Below are 20,204 nucleotides of genomic sequence, written 5' to 3'. Positions count from 1 at the left end.
TGCAATGAAAACTTCTATGTTTTTTTTTTTTTTTTTGGAACTTCCTCTTATTTTAAGTCAAAACAAATAGAATTATTTGGCTCTCTCTTAAAAGTCAAAACAATAAATAATAAATAAATTGTTTATGGCAACGCATGCCATTCTTGTAAGCAACAATCTAAAATGAAATGGCCTTTTTATATCCATACATAATGGTGTCATTTCTTCCATTTCAATTTTCAGGTTGGTGAACATCAAAATCAGAATCAATGACTAATATCCTTCCCATACCACTGAGGATATGTTTGGCCCTTGTGCCTAGACACACAAGAGCGCACAAATTTTACCATCTTATCCATGTAAAATTAAAAAATTTCATTCATATTGATGCCCGTATGCATCACACATATTCATTGACCTTTGTGTTGATGCAGGGGCCACACAACCATGAGCGATCTCTCACTATATTTTTCGTAAGGGCAAGAGAACCTTGTTCATCCACATTCCCATGACTAGACATAGCTGGGCATGAAAAGACCCATATGCCCTTGTGCACTACACATTCTTATTGACTTGGTGTTGATGTAAGGGCCACACAACCAAGAGTTCTTTGCTATATTTTTCATAAGGACAAGAGACTCTTATTCACTTGCATTCCCACGATCAGACACAGTTGGGCATGATAAGACCCAGCTGCCCCTATACACATTGTGTATGAAAATACCCATGACCACCCCTGCTGTGTCTGGGCATGAGGAACAAAGACGGACAGGGTTTTTTTTTCTCCTTTCTCATATTTATAGTTTCTTTTCCCCCCAAGGTTATACAATTCACTTACAATGATTATATAGTTGACTTCACGAATATATGACTGTTGCTCTCCTCCTCAAGGATTTAAAAATCAAATCGGATTGGTCAGCCGATTCGAGCTGATCCCTATTCCAGCCAATCCGGATCGGAATGATCCGAACGGAATCAGTAGGGTTCATCATCTACAAGTCGATTCTTGGGTTTTCCGGGCCCCATCCACTCCTCCTCTTGCCACAATCATGCCAAATTTAAATTCAAAATTACGCCACTTATGAAAAATGGAGGCCTCTATACACACCATTTGATCTAAAAGGTCAACATCTGTAATCCTAATTAAAGTATGACTGTATGAGAGACGTAAATGGACGCTACTCGTGTGTTGCACGCAAATGATTGAACCAAGCAAATGATCGACACCAATGGATGTAGGGATGAGATATCATACCGGAGAGGCAAGAAAAGGATCATTTTAGGAAGAGCGACCGCGTGCCCAGCCTTTTCTCTTTAAAAATAATAAAGGATACAATCAAAATAAATGTTAACTTCATTCAAATTCCCATATCTATTCAAGGATGGATGGTCCACATCAGCTTCCATTACTCAAATTGACCTATATATCATGGTATGCCTATCAAGACAGCCAAACCCTTTAATAGAGGGAAAATGTTTCAAATGCTTATAAATCCAGAAAGCATTTGAAACTAACTTTCTATTCAAGAAATCAGGTCAGCAAAAATATCCACAATCACTCATGGAATACAAATTCAGAAGATGCAGACAGCAAAGCTCAGACCTCATCAAGACAACCGACATTTCGTTTCTTCAAAATTTAATCAGGGGAATGTGATGATTAAAATATCTTTTGAATTATACCGAAAACAACAAACTTATCACCAATCAAGTAAATTTGTTTTCTTGGAAAGAGAAGATACGTATTAACAGAAGAACAACAAATATATCCTCCGAGATATCTACAGCCCCTGGCATCATCATCCAAAAACATACTGATGCCAGCAGGCTAGTCTATACAAAAAACCTCTTCATGTACATAAGGCAAAATCCTCAACAAGTATGTCTTTAGTACAATTTGTTCACTTGTTACAATGTAAGCCAACTCAAGATAGTGGATCTCAGTCAGACACCATCTTACAATGGGGAAACTGTGCTGCTTCGCCGCTTTGCTCCTCCGTTGATTCAGAGACTTCATACGGGCACCCGTCTACCCCTATACCTATTCAAGAGCTGCAGAAAAGGAGAAGGGGGAGAAAATAAGAAAGGAACCTCAGTTTTAAGATGATACAGAATGCACACAATGAATTACCATGGGAATATCAGTCCACTTCTGCAAAACATTCCCAGGAAAAAAAAAAAAGCAGGTCGGATAAATAGGCCATAAGGTCCCACAATAAAGGCATTGAACCTCATCATTGTCCCATGACATTCATGACCCAAGTTTCTTTACAAAGTTCTAAATCTCATTATCATCTCAGTACCTCATGGCCTGTGTTTTATATCTATCCTAAGATCTACACTCGTCCAAATCTTGCCACAAGTTGGTTCAGAATCAAAGGGTTCTGGCCAAGAAATGCAATATGAAACAAAAAAAAACATTCTCCAGATATATAAAACAAATAGCAGTAGAAAAATAAAGACGAATGTGATATACAAAAGAGTAATCAATGAAGCCTCAGTATTGTTAACACTCCTTCCAAATTGTCAGAATTCTTACAGAAGTCACAAATGGCTGTTGGAACACCCAACCAAGAATTGGAATCCTTTGAATAAAAACTGCCAGCGTAGGCCAGAAGCCACTGCAGATGAAACCACATCAGCAACCAAACACAAGTGAACGGGTTACTGAACAAGTATATGGAATAAAAGAATGACAAGATGGGAAAGAAAAGTAGACCTGAAGAGTACAATGAACCCATATGCTTCAAAGATCATGCCTATGATAGGCCAACCAATAAGGACAAAGAAGAAGCCCAAACCAAATGAGATTGTACCCTGCTCAACCATAAAAGGAGTACAATATAAGCAAGATGAGGGGAAATAAAGAGACACACACTAGTGAAAATGGATTCACCTTGTAGCTCTGGCGTTTCATGAAGAACTGCATGGTGGATTTCAGTCCAATAGTCAACATCAACCCTGACAAGAAGAGGACCTGATCAAGTATCCCCACACATTAACAGATTAATGGTAAGAAGGCACCATTATCAGAAGTACCCAGAATAAAAGAGAAGGCATAATGAGAATAAAAGAACAGCACGTGACAGCAGGTGAGCAAGTTGACTCTGAAACACTTACATTACCCATGGCAAGAAGTGCTTTGTCAAAGAATAAGATCATTCCCAGAAACGAGAAAAATATGCCAAACCCTGTCAATCCTAGCCCGATCTCTGTTTCATTTCAAGAATACAATTTAGAAAATTGCACAGTACAGAAAAAGAGCATAAGATGACAATTTGGAAACCAGCCAGTGGCTAATGCACATAAAATCAGTACATGGAAAATTTAAAGGTGATAGAAAGAATTTCTGAAAAAATAGGGTAACGTAATGTGGCAGCACAGGTTGCAATTTTTCCCCCTTCTTAAATAGTCAGGTGTAATAGAAGTGCACTGTCTAAATACATCTTTCGGCCTCCATGCATATACGGAAGAATTACCATTTTAACCACATGAGTAGAACTGTTCTACTGTTTTTGTATTGAACTGTGATGCCGTTTCCATTTCAAAATACAGCAATCATTTACAAGATCAGAGAGAGACATTTTCTTATATGTTAGTCTCATAATAGCATATTTAAGTATGTAATTGAAATGGTTATATCGTCTCCAAGTAGGAAGCAGAAGGCACACAGCCGGGCATAATACTCTCAAGTCATCAGACTTGAACAAGTTAGAACTGACACAATTCAGTAATCCGGAAAAAAAATAAATAAATAAAATAAAATGCATCAATAGAACAATTAAATTATTTCAACCATCAAACTCTTAGGAGAAGGAATGCAAACCACAAAGGTATAAAGAATCAATAATTATACCATATTTATCCATACTAAAAACACATACTCAGATGATACATGACCTTTTATATACTAAATTTCATTCGCTTGCAAGGATGATGCGTAATTTGAACAAACTGCTTCTCATCATCATTCTTCTGATCACTAATGGTTAAAATTTGTAATTCAGAATGAATATATGGAACACTAGGAGCGAAGTCAACCATAGAAACAATAATAAAAACTAAAATATGAGAAACAACATCTGTACACCAGCTGATATGAATATGCAAAGGCTGCAAGACTAGCTAGGCTAGTTCATCCACTAGAGAGTCAGCTGTATGATGTCCCTAATGGAGCAAAATGTTCTGGGAATGAGAAAATAGGACGTCCCTAATGAGGTGAAAGAAGCCAAGACCTTCTCTACCTTTGTCTTGTGGGAAGGTCAGCATCATAGTTGTTACGGCGTCAAATCGATCCAAGGCGGTGGAGGGGTGGCTAATCGATTTGGCGATGAATCGCCCATTATGGAGTTGCCATGGCGGTCAAATCACCCATGTGTCATTTTTTATTTTCCCTATTTTCTAAAGTTATTTAGTATGCTACTTTTTTATTTCCCCTATTCTCTAAAATTATTTAGCATGCTACAAGCCTACAATATATATCCTATAACATATAAAACCAACATTAAGCAACATCAATTCATCCAAGATCAACATAGCCCTATCAAAATCACTCTGCATTTTACAAAAAATCAACCGCCTAGTGATTCAAGCGTGATCTGGCGTCCATGGCGGTGCCATGATGACGCCTATCAGCCAATGGCAACTGCCATTTGTGAGTCACGTAAATCGTAGCATTGCCATGAACTTTTTTTTCCGCCAGGACGCCAAATCGCCGCCTTGGCGACGCCATGACAACTATGGTCAGCATTGCCCCTTTACCGGATTAGTAGGTCAAAGAAAAAAATTACCAGATTTAACCAGAATCAGTGTTGATGAATTGGCCTCCATCATCGGTTTCTCTGGACCTGAAGGGGCCAACTATAGTCTATGAAGAAGCATCATACTGTCATCTATAATAAAGGATTGAAATCCATTACCCATTGGACCGAAATAAGCTAGAAGAAAAACATCTACATCTGTATAATACTAATTCAATGCTCGATAGTCCCAGGTTTTGCAATGAGCATCCATCAAAATTTAGTTTGAAAGAATTTACAAGAGGGGTCTAACAATAATAATGAAAAGGAGGAGAAAGATATCACAAACCAATATTGCAAAAACTGGAACTATCCCTAAACAACTCAAGTATGCTAGTTTAATGTGCCTACCTGATGGTTAGTATGCTAGTTTAATGTGACTACCTGATGGTTCTCATTGCATGCTTAAAAAAAAAAAATTAAAAAAATTGCTCTCATATGTCAAATCAGTAATGGTGCTCTAACCGTCAACTTAAAAAATCTCTCATAGATGCTACAAGATTAGACGACTTCTCAGACAAAGTTAACAACCAACCAGTAGGAATTAATCACCTATGTCTACTTAGTGATCTAGACAACTTTTCCAACAAAGTTCAAAACCAACTTGTAGTAATTCATCAATCCCCAATTTGTGATCTGTTAGGAAACCAAAGGTCTGTAACCAATAACTTGAGAGAGTAAGAGAAGAGAGAAAGAGATTAAGAGAGAAGAAGAGAAGAGAGACTGCAAGAGGGGAGCAGCTGAATGTGTTTTCCCGTCCCCCCCTACCATCAATATTTATTAACACCCAAAGTAGTACAATCAAACTAGGAAACTAAGTCTTTGTGCCACAAGCAGGACAAAATAGGAAGTCTATGCTAATTAATAAGTAGAGATCTATCTTAATTAGGGAAAGAAATAAACTAAAACAGGAAAGTAAAACTCATCCACGATAGGGACACTCCCCATATCGTGGAACATATTTTAACACACACCCTCAAGCTGGAGTATACATATATCAAAAGAAAACTTCCAGCTTAGACCAACAAGAATAGAAAATTAAACATAACACCAGTCTTGAGTAATAGTGGTAGACGCTAGAGAGCACAGAGAGAACTCCAATCATCCATATCATAAAGTCAGTAGCATCAAAGGCGCTTCCCAAGGAAGGCAGATAGTAAGTAGGAAGTAGCAACAACAGGTTGCGGGGGTAAGCATATATCAACATCAAGTTGTCGGGGACCAAGAGGCAACATCAGGGTGCCGAGGTAAGCAAGTAGCAGCATTGGGTGTCGAGATAAGCAAGTAGCAGCATCGGGTGCTAGGGTAAGCAAGTAGCAACATCGGGTGCTGGGGTAAGCAAGTAGCAACATCAGGTGCCGAGGTAAGCAAGTAGCAACATCAGGTGACGAGGTAAGCAAATAGTAGCATCAGGGTGCCAGGGTAAGTAAGTAGCAGCATCGGTGCCGAGGTAAGTAGCAGCATCGGGTGCCGAGGTAAGCAAGTAGCAGCATCGGGTGCTGGGGTAAACAAGTACCAGAATAAAGCAGATAATATAAGAAATGTAATTGAGTAGATAATAACTCCAATCTCCCCCTCACGTGTAGCATTACACATGGACATACAATGTCCAATAATTAGCATCTCAAAGGATGAGCAGTAGATATAATCCCATAGTCAAGAGAAAAAATTAATTTCCAATCTCCCTCGCACTGTAGCAAATTATCTTCATGCAGGCACCAATTTTCCAAAAAATTGTAACCCAAACTGATGCAATCTAGGGGTCCAAGACCCTAAATTGGGTGCTATGTGCTCAAAAATGGCAAATTTGTAATTAATCCACGCAATCTCGGTTTTGAACCCAATTATGAGCCCAACCATGAGAAATAGAACCCAATTCCATTGAAGCAATGGTAATTTGGTAATTGGCAATAAACCAGAATTTGCAAGGGGCTGTTGGTAAAGAAAAAGTAGGAATGGAATGCCGGTAAATAATTGAATCTCAATTATAGGCAAAACCAAAAACAAAGAAGGGGTAAACTTGGAAGCACAATAATTCAATGGAAGGATGTAAATAAGAGGGTAAAGGAAGGGTATTGATATGGAAACTCAAATAAGTCAACAAATAAAGGCTAAAAAAATGGTAATGTGAGTTATTGTCCAACTACTCATGTGGAAAGGAAAATAAGGAGAAGGGAGGATAAGAAAAGTAGTGGGGGCCAAAAAGGGAAAATAAAAATAGAAACCAACAAGGAATAGGACAAGTCACGATTGTGAGGTTGTCTTCAACCTCATGACAAGGAAAAAAAGAACCCTTCTTCTTCCTTCGTAAAACTTGAACAGCGACAACTTCACGAAGCAACAATAGCAGCAGGATTTGTAATCGACAGTCATGGATATCACGACTCTCAAGACGGACAGCAACCCTAAACGACAGCAGTAAACATTTTCTCCGACCCCGATTGAACACCCTAGTTTCAAGCAGCCATGGAAGATGAGGATTTAATTTCAAGAACAATGACTGATGACACACCACCATGGAATTTCCCCCTTTCGTGATGGAAGAAGAGTGAAGCAGCGGTAACCAGATTCGAAGTAAATCGACTTCAACGGGTACAAGAACCAAATTTTCTAGAAGAATTTGTACAGCAATAGTACAAGCGGAAATACGACAATGCAAGCCTTCAATCGCAGAGTGGAACCCAGATTCTAATTTCAGCAGCAAGAACAAAGGAAACCCCTCAACAACAGTTTACGATACCCTTGAAAAATCGAATATAGCAGCAGAAATCGATACCAGGAATGGACAACAATCGGTCAGATCACTTGAAGTAGCAGAGAATGATCTTCAAATTGACGTGGCGGACTAGCAGAAAAGCAAATGATGATAGAAGTAGCAGATTCAAAACCAAAACCAGAAATCACTCGTAAGAAACACACCCTTTTTTTTTTCCTTAGCTGCAGGAACCAAACGTTGGTTACCTGTTTTTTTTTTTTCTTCATGGCTCTGATACCATGTTAGGAAACCCAAGATCTGTAACCAATAACTTGAGGGAGTAAGAGAAGAGAGAAGAAGAGAAGAGAGACTGCAAGAGGGGAGCAGCCGAATGTGTTTTCCCGTCCCCCCCTACCATCAATATTTATTAGCACCCAAATTAGTGCAATCAAACTATTTGTGCCACAAGCAAGACAAAATAGGAAGTCTATCCTAATTAGTAAGTAGAGATCTATCCTAACTAGGGAAAGAAATAAACTAAAGCAGGAAGGTAAAACTCATCCACGATAGGGATACTCTCCATATCGTGGTACATATTTTAACATGATCTATATGCAATAGAGTAAAATTCTTCCAATGGAATCATGCCTAAACCATTCTGATATGTCATTTGCCTACTCTATCCCTTTCTTCTTCTTCTTTTTTTCTTTTTTTTTTTTTTATTTTTTTTTCGGTGGGTGGGGGGGGGGGACACTCTACTAGCCATCAGTTACACCATCACTGCAAGGTATAATAGTCACTATCCAGTCAGATTCTCACTTATGAATGGATGGTAAGGGAGGAGGGACCAATTCATTGATATTGGGTAGGTGGATCAAGAGGTCAGCTGGTTGTTTTGGAGGCAGTTGTGATTCCGAGAGAAGCCTGCTTGTCCGCTTCCATATTGAACCTCATTCGATGCAATGGCCCACCAACTCCCTAGAAAATTTGCTGGTTTCAAGTGCTGTCTCAAGAGGTAAGGTATAGTAGGAAATGCAAACCTACATAACAAATAGAGAAAATTGCATTGCCACCCCCTGAACTTTGGTCATTATTCAATGCCACCCCTGGACATTTCGAAATGACACAGACACCCCCTATAGATTTAAAAAATAAAAAATCCATCCCTCCCGTTAGCCATCTTTGTTAAGTGATGAAAAAACTGTTATTTTTTTGTGAAATGGCCAAAATACCCCCCACTTAATGCGACATTACTAACCTACCCTTGACACATCTTCTACAATCAACTCAAACAATTTCTTCTTTGGACAGCCGCTAGGATTTTGTGAAAGAAGGGGCTCCGGCGATCTGCAACTATCGGTTGCTGCTGCCACCCTCCGACGAAGGTTCGTGTGTATGACCTTGCTGTACGGGCCTCCCAGAACGGGTAAGTCTTCTATAAGAGCCGCCATGGCTAAATCTCTTGGATTTCAACATCTATGATCATGAATTGATGGCCGTGAATGACAATACGGAGTTGTGGAAGTTGCTAATCGATAGATAAACTAAGCTTCTTCTTCTACTTCTCTACTTCTCCGCTCTCCCCTGTTTCTTGCATCTCTCGCTGACATTCACAAGCGAGAGAACCTTAAGCCCTATAGTTGCAAAAGAAAATCTAATTATAGCTTTCATGGCTATTTCTTCCGCTGCTACGGCCGCTACTGCATCCCCAGCTTCATCAAGGCTTCTCTTTACCGCCGCCTCCTCCACCACTTCTTCATCTAATTCCTGCTTGTACGACTAATTATCTTCCTATCTCTAATGGGAGAGCTCGCCCTAACAGCAGAACCCTTGCAAGTAAAGCAGCACCTCTCCTCACCTCCTCCTTCACCAATCCCTCCAGCATCCTCTGGTTGACTTCCATGGCAGCAACCGAGACTAGGAGGAGCCACAGCTCCTTCACGGTATGCACTGCTAGGGGTAAGTTCGAGCGTAAGAAACCCATATCAATATTAATACCATAGGGCACGTCGACCACGGCAAGACCAGCCTCAACATGGCATTGGCCGCCGTCGGTAACAGTGCCCCCAAGAAGTACGATGAGATCTATACCGCCCCCGAGGAGCATGCCATAGACAAAGAATCGCCACTATGCTCACATTGACTGCCCTGGACATGTTGATTACAGCAAGAACATGATTACCAGTGCCGCTCAAATGGACAGTGCCATCCTTGTCGTTTCCAACGCCGATGGCCCTATGCCCCAGACCAAGGAGCACATCCTTCTCGCCAAGCAGGTCGGCATCCCCAATATGGTTGTTTTCCTCAACAAGCAGGACCATGTCAACGATGAGGAGCTTCTCCAGCTTGTCGAGTTGGAGGTTCGTGAGCTACTCTCCTCCTATGAGTTCCCCAATGACAATGTTCCCATGATCTCAAGTTCGGCGCTTCTAGCCCTAGAAGCCCTCATGGCCAATCCTGTCATCAAGAGAGGGGATAACCAGTGGGTTGATAAAATCTATGAGCTCACAGATTCCGTAGACAACTACATTTCCATCCCTCGACGTCAGACTAAACTCCCTTTCCTCCTTGCCGTCAAAGATGTCTTCTCCATCACCGGCGGGCAGCAACATCAACCGATAGATGCAGATCACCAACGCCCCTTCTTCACAAGTTGATTGTAGAAGATGTGTCAAGGGTAGGTTAGTAATGTCACATTAAGTGGGGGTATTTTGGCCATTTTACAAAAAAACTAACAATTTTTTCATCACTTAACAGAGATAGCTAACGGCAGGGATGGATTTGTTATTTTTTAAATCTATAAGGGGTGTCTGTTTCATTTCGAAAAGTCCAGGGGGTGGCATTGAATAAGGACCAAAGTTCAGGAGGTGGCAACGCAATTTTCTCTAAGTTAGAATTTTTTTTTATTTTGGTCTAAGAATTTGTTCTTTCTGTAACTTATTTTTTAATAAAAAATTCTACGGGCAAAAATCAGATACATTAACAACAACAAACTCAGACTTGTCCCAATTTAATGGGGTCGGCTACGATCCATAAAAGAACAAAATAGGGAAAAAAGGTCTATTGATTTTAGTGCTATTCCCAAACAGGGAATAGCGATAATATTAGCACCTACGACGGGGACCATTTGGTCCTTGTTATGTTTGTTTGGGTATTTTTGGAATTTTTCTTATTAAGTGGGGGGCTTTATTGTCTTTCCTCTTGACCTAATGTTATTTATTCATAAGAGAACCTGAGATTAGATTCATATAGAAATTAATCTCAGGTTGCTCTCCATTCTTGAGATTTCCTTTGGTTACTTCATCTTCTTCCTCTCTTCTTCTTCTCTTCGGCTCCGTTTGGCATCGTTCTAAAAAAAACATTTTTAGAGTTTTTTCGTTCTATTGGAACGAAAAAACAGAATCTTCTGTTTGGTGCACTTATGGTCTGTTTCTGTTTTTTTGAAACAAAAAGTGGAAAAAAAAAAAAAAAAAACTGAAAAAACGAGATTGGACGGAACTCATTCCGTCTTCCCAGTTTCGTTCCATTAAAAAAAAAAGAAAAAAATCGTTCCCAATAAAAATCTGAAATTTTGAAACACCATTTTTTCGTTTAAAAACTGCATTTTGACACAGAAACTGAAATTTTCATTTTTGACACGAAACGACGTTTCTGGAACAGAAACGATACCAAACGGGCTCTTCTTCTCTTTTCTCTCTCTTTTCATTCTTGATTCTGGTTTTCTGGTTTAGCTACGGCTTCTGAGATTGTAACATGGTATCAGAGCTGCTGTAGTTAAATTAATCGGGTTCCGAAGACAAGAAACCTGCTGGTTACGATTTAGAGGTTCTTCTTCTTGGTGCGCAGCCACTCATTACTGCAACTGCTATTATTTAATCCCTAATGGAGTGATTTTTTCCTTGTGAAAATCTACCCTGCCTTTAATGTTGGAGTAAGTGGCTGATTGCTTGATGATTTGAAGCCGGCTCTCCTTCTTCTATTTTACTCTACCTAGATGATGGCGGTCAGGTTTGAGGCCACTATTCTTGATTGATTGATCTAGTTTATCCTACCTATATGAGTTGGTTGATGCATATATGTGCTTGCTGCCGATAGTGTTTATTGATGCTTATGCTTGCTCGTTGCCGATATATTTTATTGATGCTAAGTTTTAGATCTGAATTGCATTACTACCTATCTAGATACATTCATCCTATTGCTTGCTAGTCACTCTACTTGATTGACATGGCTGGGATTGTGCCTGCTACTACTTCGACTGTTTCTTCTACTATTGCTTCTTCTGCATCGGATAATATCAATGTCCAGGTCATCTCTATCAAGCTCAAAGGGAGCTCGAACTATCTTCTTTGGGCTCAGTCTGTTAAGATGTATTTATTAGCTAAAGGCAAACTGAGCTATACCACTTCTAAGGCTCCTTTGGCTGATGATGCTAAGTATGACAACTGGATGGAGGAGAATGCCTTGATTCTGATCTGGTTGTGGAACAGTATGGAACCAGATGTAGCTGCCAATGCTATGTTCCATTCTACAGCCAAGGGAGTATGGGATGATCTGAAGGAAACATACTCCCAAGAGAAGAACATGACATGATCTATGACATATATGAGAAGCTTTTCCAATTTCGTCAATCTGACAAATCCCTCTCTGAGTATTACAGTGTCTTTAAGGGAATGGTGGAAGAGCTTAATGTCTTCCAGCCTCTGACTACTAATATTGAGAAGTTGAAGGCTCAGCGGAATGAGTTCTTCGTTTCCAAATTTTTGGCCGGTCTGAACAATGATCTGAAGGCAGTAAAGGGCCATCTACTTGCTGATGATAGGGTTCCTACTCTGAATGATGCTTTTTCACGACTACAGCGTATCACCTCCTCATCCAAATCTGATCAACCTTCCAGAGCTAATTCTGCATTCTTTGCTAACCGTGGCCGTGGGCGCGGCCGCGGAGGAGGACACAGTTTATGGGTCGAGGTTCTAGTGGACAGTCCTCGGATCGCACCGGTCGCCAGTGTACTTACTGTGGGAAACCTAACCATACTGTAGAGACGTGCTAGGCCAAGCATGGCAAGCCAGAGTGGGCAACTCAGTTAGCCAATCATGCAGTGTCCGATGATGGTACTGATACTGTATCTCCGACGACTACTACACTTATACATGCTTCGGGAGATTATTCTACTAGTATGCACAATGACATCAACCAGTTACTCCGGCGCTTGCACTCTCTTGAGGCTTCTTCTAGTACATCCCATGGTGCCTCCACATCCGCTGCTACCCTTGCGCATGCAAGTACATCAACCCTTCTTTCCACTACATCTATCCCCTGGATCATTGATTTAGGTGCTTCCGCTCACATGACCGGTAAGTCATCACTTTTTCAGACCTTTTCATCCAGTACTAGTTCCAAATCTGTCATTCTTGCTAATGGTACATCCACCCCTGTCCTTGGACAAGGTACTATTTCTCCTACTTCAGTACACTTATCGTCTGTATTATATGTACCTCAATTTCCGTTAAGTCTTCTTTTTGTGAGTCAATTGACTAGATCTCTCAATTGCTCAGTAACCTTCTTTCCCTCTTAGTGTATTTTTCAGGATCTTCACTCGAGGAAGAAGATTGGTGGAGGGTGTGACAATGATGGATTGTATTACCCCAACAGTGGCTATCCTCCCACTTCTGCTGCTGCTACTGCTGTTGGGGATGTCTCTCCATTCCAATGGCACTGCTGTCTAGGACACCTGGCCTTACCTAGATTACAGCTTTTGTTTCCCAGTTTTTTACACGTTTCTAGATTAGAGTGTGAGGCCTGTGAGTTGGATAAACACCATTAGGTGTCTTTTCCATCTCGATTAATGTCTAGTAGTCCGTCGTTGTTTTCTTTAGTTCATTCTGATATATGGGGTCCTTGCAGAGTTAGTAATAGGTTTGAATTTGGCTATTTTGTTACATTTGTAGATGATCATTCTCGCCTCACATGGCTTTACATGTTAAAGGACAAATCTGATTTTCTGTGTTTCAAAAATTCTATAATGAAATAAAAACTCAGTTTGGCATTTTCATTAAGAGTTTTCGTTCTGATAATGCTTTAGAATATACTCAAAATGATATTTCTGACTTTTGTGATACCCATGGCATGATTCATCAGACTAGTTGTGCATATACCCCACAGAAAAATGGGGTTGCAAAGCATAAGAACTGGCACCTCCTAGAGGTAGCTTGGGTTATTATGATACATATGCATGTTCCTAAGAATTTTTGGAATGATGGGGTTTTAACTGCATGTCATTTGATTAATCGCATGCCTTCTTCTGTTCTGTCGAATAGGTCTCCCTTCTCTATCTTATACCCTACTCTACCCAGTTTTCCTCTTCCTCGAATTTTTTGGTGTGTGTGCTTTGTTCACAATCTTCACATGTATGTAGATAAGTTGTCTCCACGGGCTACTAAATGTATTTTTTTGGGCTACTCTCACACCCAAAAAGGATACAAATGCTATGATCCCGTTACTCACCGAAACTTTGTAATTGCCGATGTGACCTTTTTTTAAGGTACTTCTTTCTTTTCTTCACAGGTGTCTTAGCCTATTGAGGAGTGGTCATTTGCCTTTCCTCCTCCCATTCCATCCCTTATACCAATTCCTGATACCCCTAGTACCAGTGCACTCGTTCCACCTCCTCTATAGGTTTATTAGTGCAGGGCGAGGGTTGGACAATCCAGTGGCAAGGTTATTGATCCAGCTACTACACATCCTCCATCACTCCCTTCCTCTAGTGAAGTTCCTCCTTCTGATCCATCTGATGACTTACCAATTGCTAGCAGGAAAGGTATACTTTCTTGCACTCAAAAATCCTTGGTTGTTTACCCTAGTAATAAGTTTATGTCTATCTCTCACCTTCTACCTTCTATTCATGGCCTTGCTCTATCTCTTTCTACTAATCTTGTTCCCCGTACTCATACTGAGGCTCTCCCTATCCCTGAATGAAAGGGTGCCATGGATGTAGCATTGGATGCTCTCTTGAGTCGTGGTCCTGGAGTCTAGTAGATTTACCTCCTGGTAAGGACCTGGTGAAATGTCGCTGGGTATACACCATTAAGTATCACTCTGATGGCTCTGTTGAGCGGTTGAAGGCTCATCCGGTTGCCAAGGGTTACATTTAGACTTATGGTGTTGATTACTTTGAGATTTTCTCCCCAATTGCTAGACTTAACTCTGTTCGCATTCTTATCTCTCTTGCTGTCAACTTTGATCAGCCTTTATTTCAGTTGGACATCAAGAATGCCTTCTTGTATGGTGATCTACAGGAGGAAGTTTATATGGAGTAACCTCCCGGGTATGTTGCTCAGAGGGATAATAAAGGTCGGGTCTGTTGCTTACACAAAGCGATCTATGGTCTCAAACTATCTCCTCGGGCATGGTTTGATAAGTTCAGTGCTACCATAGTCACTTGTGGATTTTTTCAGTGTTACTCTGATCACTCTGTGTTTGTTCGCAGCAGGGGTGACAAGTTGGTTGTGTTGGTAGTATATGTTGATAATATCATCCTGACTGGTAATGATGAAACAGGAATTTTTGAAGTGAAAAGTCACTTCCAACATCATTTTTAGACAAAGGATCTAGGTCAACTTCATTATTTCCTTGGGATTGAGGTAATCCGAAGCAAGAAAGGGATCAATCTGTCCCAAAGAAAGTATGTAGTGGACCTCCTATCTGATACTGGGGATGCTCGCATCCAAGCCTGCTGATATCCTTATGGATCCTCACCAAAAGTTTGATTTTGATGATGGTGAACCTCTTCAGGATATACACCAGTACAGAAGTCTAATTTACCTTACTGTGACTCATCCTGATATCTCCTATGTTGTTGGAGTTCTCAGCCAGTTCATGCAATCTCCTTAGAAGGCTCATTGGGATGTTGTTGTTCGTGTTCTCCGCTAGGGCCCTTGGCAAAGGGCTAGTGTATCGTTCTAATCAGCACATGGATCTTGTTGGCTACTCAGATGCTGATTAGGCTAGTTCTGCTAGTGATCGGAGATCTATCACTAGATATTATACCTTTGTTGGAGGTAATTTGGTCACGTGGCGTAGTAAGAAACAAACCACCATTGCCCGATCTAATGCAGAGGCAGAATACAGAGCTATGGCTCATACTACAGCTGAATTGATGTGGTTGCGTCCGTTACTCTTGGAGTTGGGATTTTTAGTAACCAAACCTATGCAGATGCATTGTGACAACCAAGTTGCTGTGTATATTGCTAACAATCCAATCTTCCATGAGAGGACCAAACATATAGAGGTAGACTGTCACTTTGTTCGTGATGCTATTCTAAAGAAGCTGATTGAGACTCCGTTTGTTTCATCAAAGAATCAGTTGGTTGATTTGTTCACTAAGTCTTTATTTGCTCTTAGCTTCCGCAGTAGTTGTAGCAAACTGAGCATGGGAGATTTATATGCTCCAGCTTGAGGGAGAGTGTTGATTTTAGTGTTATTCTCAAACAAGGAATAGCGCTAAGACAGGGACCATTTGGTCCTTGTTATGTTTGTTTGGGTCTTTTTGGGATTTTTCTTATGTAAGTGGGGGGCTTTATTGTCTTTCCTCTTGACCTAATGTTATATATTCATAAGAGAACCTGAGATTAGATTCATATTGAATTAATCTCAGCTTGCTCTCCATTCTTGAGACTTCCTTCGGTTACTTCATCTTCTTCCTCTCTTCTTCTCTTCTTCTCTTCTTCTCTTCTTCTCTTCTTCTCTTTTCTCTCTCTTTTCATTCTTGTTTCTGGTTTTCTGGTTTAGCTACAGCTTCTGAGATTGTAACAAGGTCAAAACAGAATTGAGGGAAGGGGGAGATGAAAAGATGAGAGATGAGAAAAGAAATTTGAGAGTAACAGGAAAGCGGCAAAGCCCAACAAGTCAAGAGAAACTCAACTAAATGGGTCGGCTACATGGATCCTTGCCCTCTAATACGCTCTACCCAAGTTCATACTTGGGACAAGACTGAGAATATGCATATCATTCCTCACCACTTTGCCGATGATCATTTCAAGCCTGCCCCTAGATCCTTCAATATGAATCAAATCACTCCTTACTAGGGCATGCTCAGGCTTCCTCTGAAATCATACTCCCAACTCCACACTCTTCATGCCATGCACTCCAAATCTCTTTCTAAAATTAAAACGCCAATCTTCCATCATGATGCTCAACAATTCAAGATAACATGAGAAGTGAGATCAATGTTAATGAAAAAAATATCCTTGCAGCTTCCTTTTTCTAATCTCCGTTTGATTTGGAATGGTGTTAGCATGTACATACATCTGTTCAGCACCGTTAAAGGCAATCAAGTTTCTTCACCTCCATAGATTTTATGATTGTTGCAGTTCAAGTTGATTTATTGTCAATAACTAAAAATATTGTTCACAGAGTTTGATTAGATAACAGAGTGATAAACAAGCACTTCAAAAGCATTTTCACAAGAGCCCCCATGAATTAAAATGCTTCAAGCCACACGCTAGAAAATAGAAAGGCTATAATTTCTTCGATGGTTTTTGCTACCCCTTCCACATTCTACTAATTTCTCCTGTCCTACAATATTCCATAAAGATATATCACATAACTATAGGAATATATGAGAAATCACATCAAACACATCAAAAGGTAAAGGAACTACACCAACAATAGGGGCTAGAATTTCTAATTTATCAGGCTTGATACTTGACCCAATTGCTGTTTTGACCCCTGTTTCAGGCTCTAAGAACAGAATCTTGTTACATTCTTAGATCTGGACTTCAATCTGTTATTACAGATCAGACCTTTGGATCAAGTATAGTTTCTCATATTCTATTCCTGTATTTGATTCTGGTCACCCATTGAAATTTTATCCAAATCTGAGGTCTAGATTACTGTTTCTCACTGATTCTTGAATTATGATCCTTATTTATTCACTGATTCTGGTTTAATCTGAGTTTCTGAGACCTAACACTTTAGGGTTCTAGTAACCCATCAACTACAGCATCTAGAGATACCAGGGATATATGAATCCATGATTACAGTAGCACATCATTTGATGCAACTTGTATACAGAATTTTCACAAAAACCCTCTGAATACCTTCAATTATTTTCAACGCAGACCAATTTAGAAGGTTAAAGAAAAAGGAATATCAGTATACGAGAAAAGGGTAGGGTGCTCATAGAAAAAGATTAGGACACAGCTAAGTCAAACATTCATTTCCCTGAAATGATTATTGCTTTTCATGAAACAATTTAAAGGCACAATAACAACATAAGGGAACACAAAATGTAAAGCTGCAAAACGAACTGAATTTGTAAGTGTAAAACGAGCTGAGTTTAGTTTCCAATTAATATGGCTCCAATCTAATGCAAAACAGAAAATAAGATAAAGGGAGATAGATCATTCAGCACGTACTTTTCCGGTCGTTCATCTCGAATGAAACCATCTTGCCGATCTAAGGCTATGCTTGGAACCTGAAGACCTTAATTCACCTAACTACAGCAGAAAAGAAATCCTCTTCTGAGTTCTGATAGTCAATTAAATGGACTAGAGTTCGTCATCGAAATTCTAGGAAATTAAATTCCAATAAGAAGATATTGAAGTCACCACCTTCTTGAAACCTGAAGACTTAAAACTCGATACGGAATCAATCTATCAACCAACGAGAACCTGCAAATCCGGAAAAGAAAACAAAGTCAGTCGAACCAAAAAAAAAAGAGTATATAACTGAAGCCATTGAAATTTCAATAGATTGGAGGATAAAGAAAATCGAGGCGTGAAGAACGATAAACATTACTCGAAAGACCAAAATTAAAATGAACAAAAATTAAGAAACGCGATTGGATTTGGAACCTATTTCCCTTCAATTTCAAAAACTCGAACAGTACCTTTCGCTATTTCAGATGATGATCGGGATATCCGGATTCCGGACTATCAGATACTGATCTTTCACGCTAAATCCTTCGACACCCCCAAATCCAATGACTGAAAACGATGACAGAGAGAGAGAGATATAAAACCTTTCCAGGCTTCCTTCCAGCTTCCCTTGAAAAGGCTATAAATGTCATTTGGCATTAGTCAGTTCTTCGGAGTTCAAGACTTCTTAATTCTTACCTGGGCAGGAATAGGATCACAGGATTTTCCATTACGGCAAGTTACCACTTAATTGCCCGCAACACTTCGGTGTTAAGACTTAAGATTACCCAGCTTCCACCAAAATGTATTTCATGTGGAGTCCGCAGCAGGGTTTTAGGTATCGGACCATCAGTCACCGACTCACTGGTCGAAGTGTCGATAGACTCGATACTGATATCGTACCGAAACAGATCGGCTGGTATTGGACGCATTATTAAAAAGCAAATCACTTTTCACTTGCTATTCTCAGTCTATATCGGTATCGCCATCACATCGATATCGGTATTTTTTGGGGGCAAAAGTCGATATCGGTATTCGCTATCAATGATATCGATACCTAAATGTAATTTCCAGCAGCTATGCGTAGTATGAAATATGTGGAAGTGGTTTTCTCATTATGGAATCCATAGATGCTCAACTATGAACTATCTATCATGTGCCAGGTCTGATGAACTAAAATTTTGTTCATAAATAGGTCACAATTTTCAGTGCATATAAAGTTTGGCCGAGTGGGAAATAAAGTTCCGAAAATCATGTAGAAATTTTTTTTTTTTTGAGGAAAAAATTAAACTTTAGTTACCTTATTACTTGAATATAAATTAATGCTGTGCATATGACTGAATTTGAGTACAAAAATTTACACATGATCCCAAACCATCTCTTAGATATGTAATGATTGAATTTACCACATCATCTCTCCACATAACGTACATAGCAATCTCTTTAATAATCTAAAGATACTCTCTGTATAGTCTAGGAATTCAGATCTTGTTCAACCATTGGGACAATCAGCACGTCATCCGACGACAACAAAGACCCAGGTATGCACCCCTAATTCTTCCCAGCCATTGAACGCGTGCTGGAACACCAATGACTAGTGAGGATCTTAATCCGTAGTCTGAAGGTACTTTTGTTATAAAGAATGAATTTTTTTATGGTCTATCCAACTATATGAAGATTAGGGATAAAAAATTAAACTCTTAATTATTATTTGGAGAAAGGGTACGCAAATTGTCAATCTCTCCCCCTCCCCTTGGAAAAGTGGATCCGGATCCCCTCCACAGAGCCCATGGAGCATAGAGTGATCCCACGGCTAGAAGGACCCGAGCACACGTCCCGAGGTCACTCCAATTGTGAAATCACTCTATGGTCCATGGGCTCTATGGAGAGAAATCCTATCCGGTCAAACCTAGAATCTATAATGTGACCAATCAATTAGGGCATAAATTTTATGTACAATAAAGACCCAAGGTACTTGGTCAAATTACAATTCAATGAGAGTTTCTTATGAGAAATATAAAACTTTTAATATTCGTTATTTTTTAAAAAAATAAATTGATTGAAAAATAAAAGAGAAAAAGGCCAATATATGAGGTTGCAGTGCTAAATAATTGAGTTTTAGTATAAAAAAACATTAATTCTATTCAACAGTATGGGGTTACTAAAAAAAAAAAAAGATCCACGGAAGCATGTAAAAACCAAGTTGACCAGGTGAGCAACCGTCCTCCCAAGTTAACTCACCGAGTTTTAAAACAATCTGAGAGCTCCGATGCTCATTGATTTTTTTTTTTTTTTTTTTTTTTTAATCCCTAATAT

General features: G+C 39.7%; 1 protein-coding gene and 1 pseudogene across 3 annotated transcripts; one reads left to right on the top strand and one right to left on the bottom strand.

Moving 5' to 3' along the window:
• Window positions 1–1,676: 1,676 nt before the first annotated feature.
• On the bottom strand, window positions 1,677–18,642 carry LOC122088062 (vesicle transport protein GOT1-like). 3 transcript variants are annotated; one of them, XM_042657199.1, is made up of 9 exons: window positions 18,588–18,605; window positions 18,362–18,458; window positions 18,084–18,143; window positions 17,889–17,969; window positions 3,100–3,191; window positions 2,876–2,956; window positions 2,699–2,796; window positions 2,519–2,600; window positions 1,677–2,031 (listed from the first exon to the last, which is right to left on the bottom strand). In XM_042657199.1, exons 4-9 carry the CDS (start codon window positions 17,917–17,919, stop codon window positions 1,993–1,995), a joined length of 423 nt encoding a protein of 140 aa, XP_042513133.1. In that variant the 5' UTR covers window positions 17,920–17,969; window positions 18,084–18,143; window positions 18,362–18,458; window positions 18,588–18,605; the 3' UTR covers window positions 1,677–1,992. The 3 variants fall into 3 exon arrangements, with proteins under 3 accessions (XP_042513133.1, XP_042513132.1, XP_042513134.1); XM_042657198.1 differs by having other exon boundaries at window positions 18,362–18,642; XM_042657200.1 differs by having other exon boundaries at window positions 17,889–17,965; window positions 18,362–18,642.
• On the top strand, window positions 7,937–10,168 carry LOC122088061 (annotated as a pseudogene).
• Window positions 18,643–20,204: the final 1,562 nt, after the last annotated feature.

Source organism: Macadamia integrifolia, chromosome 9 (assembly GCF_013358625.1).
Source record: "Macadamia integrifolia cultivar HAES 741 chromosome 9, SCU_Mint_v3, whole genome shotgun sequence".
NCBI classification, from domain to species: Eukaryota; Viridiplantae; Streptophyta; class Magnoliopsida; order Proteales; family Proteaceae; genus Macadamia; species Macadamia integrifolia.
Note: the sequence above shows the minus strand (reverse complement) of the source record. Positions and strands in the feature narration are given on the sequence as shown.

Excerpts from the sequence above, each read along its gene's own strand:
- LOC122088062 (XM_042657198.1), bottom strand. The coding sequence starts at position 17,919 with ATGGTTTCATTCGAGATGAACGACCGGAAAA. Across the intron at positions 3,192-17,888 it reads CGAGATGAACGACCGGAAAA|AGATCGGGCTAGGATTGACA; the intron begins GTACGTGCTGAA and ends GAAATGAAACAG. Across the intron at positions 2,797-2,875 it reads TGAAACGCCAGAGCTACAAG|GGTACAATCTCATTTGGTTT; the intron begins GTGAATCCATTT and ends ATGGTTGAGCAG.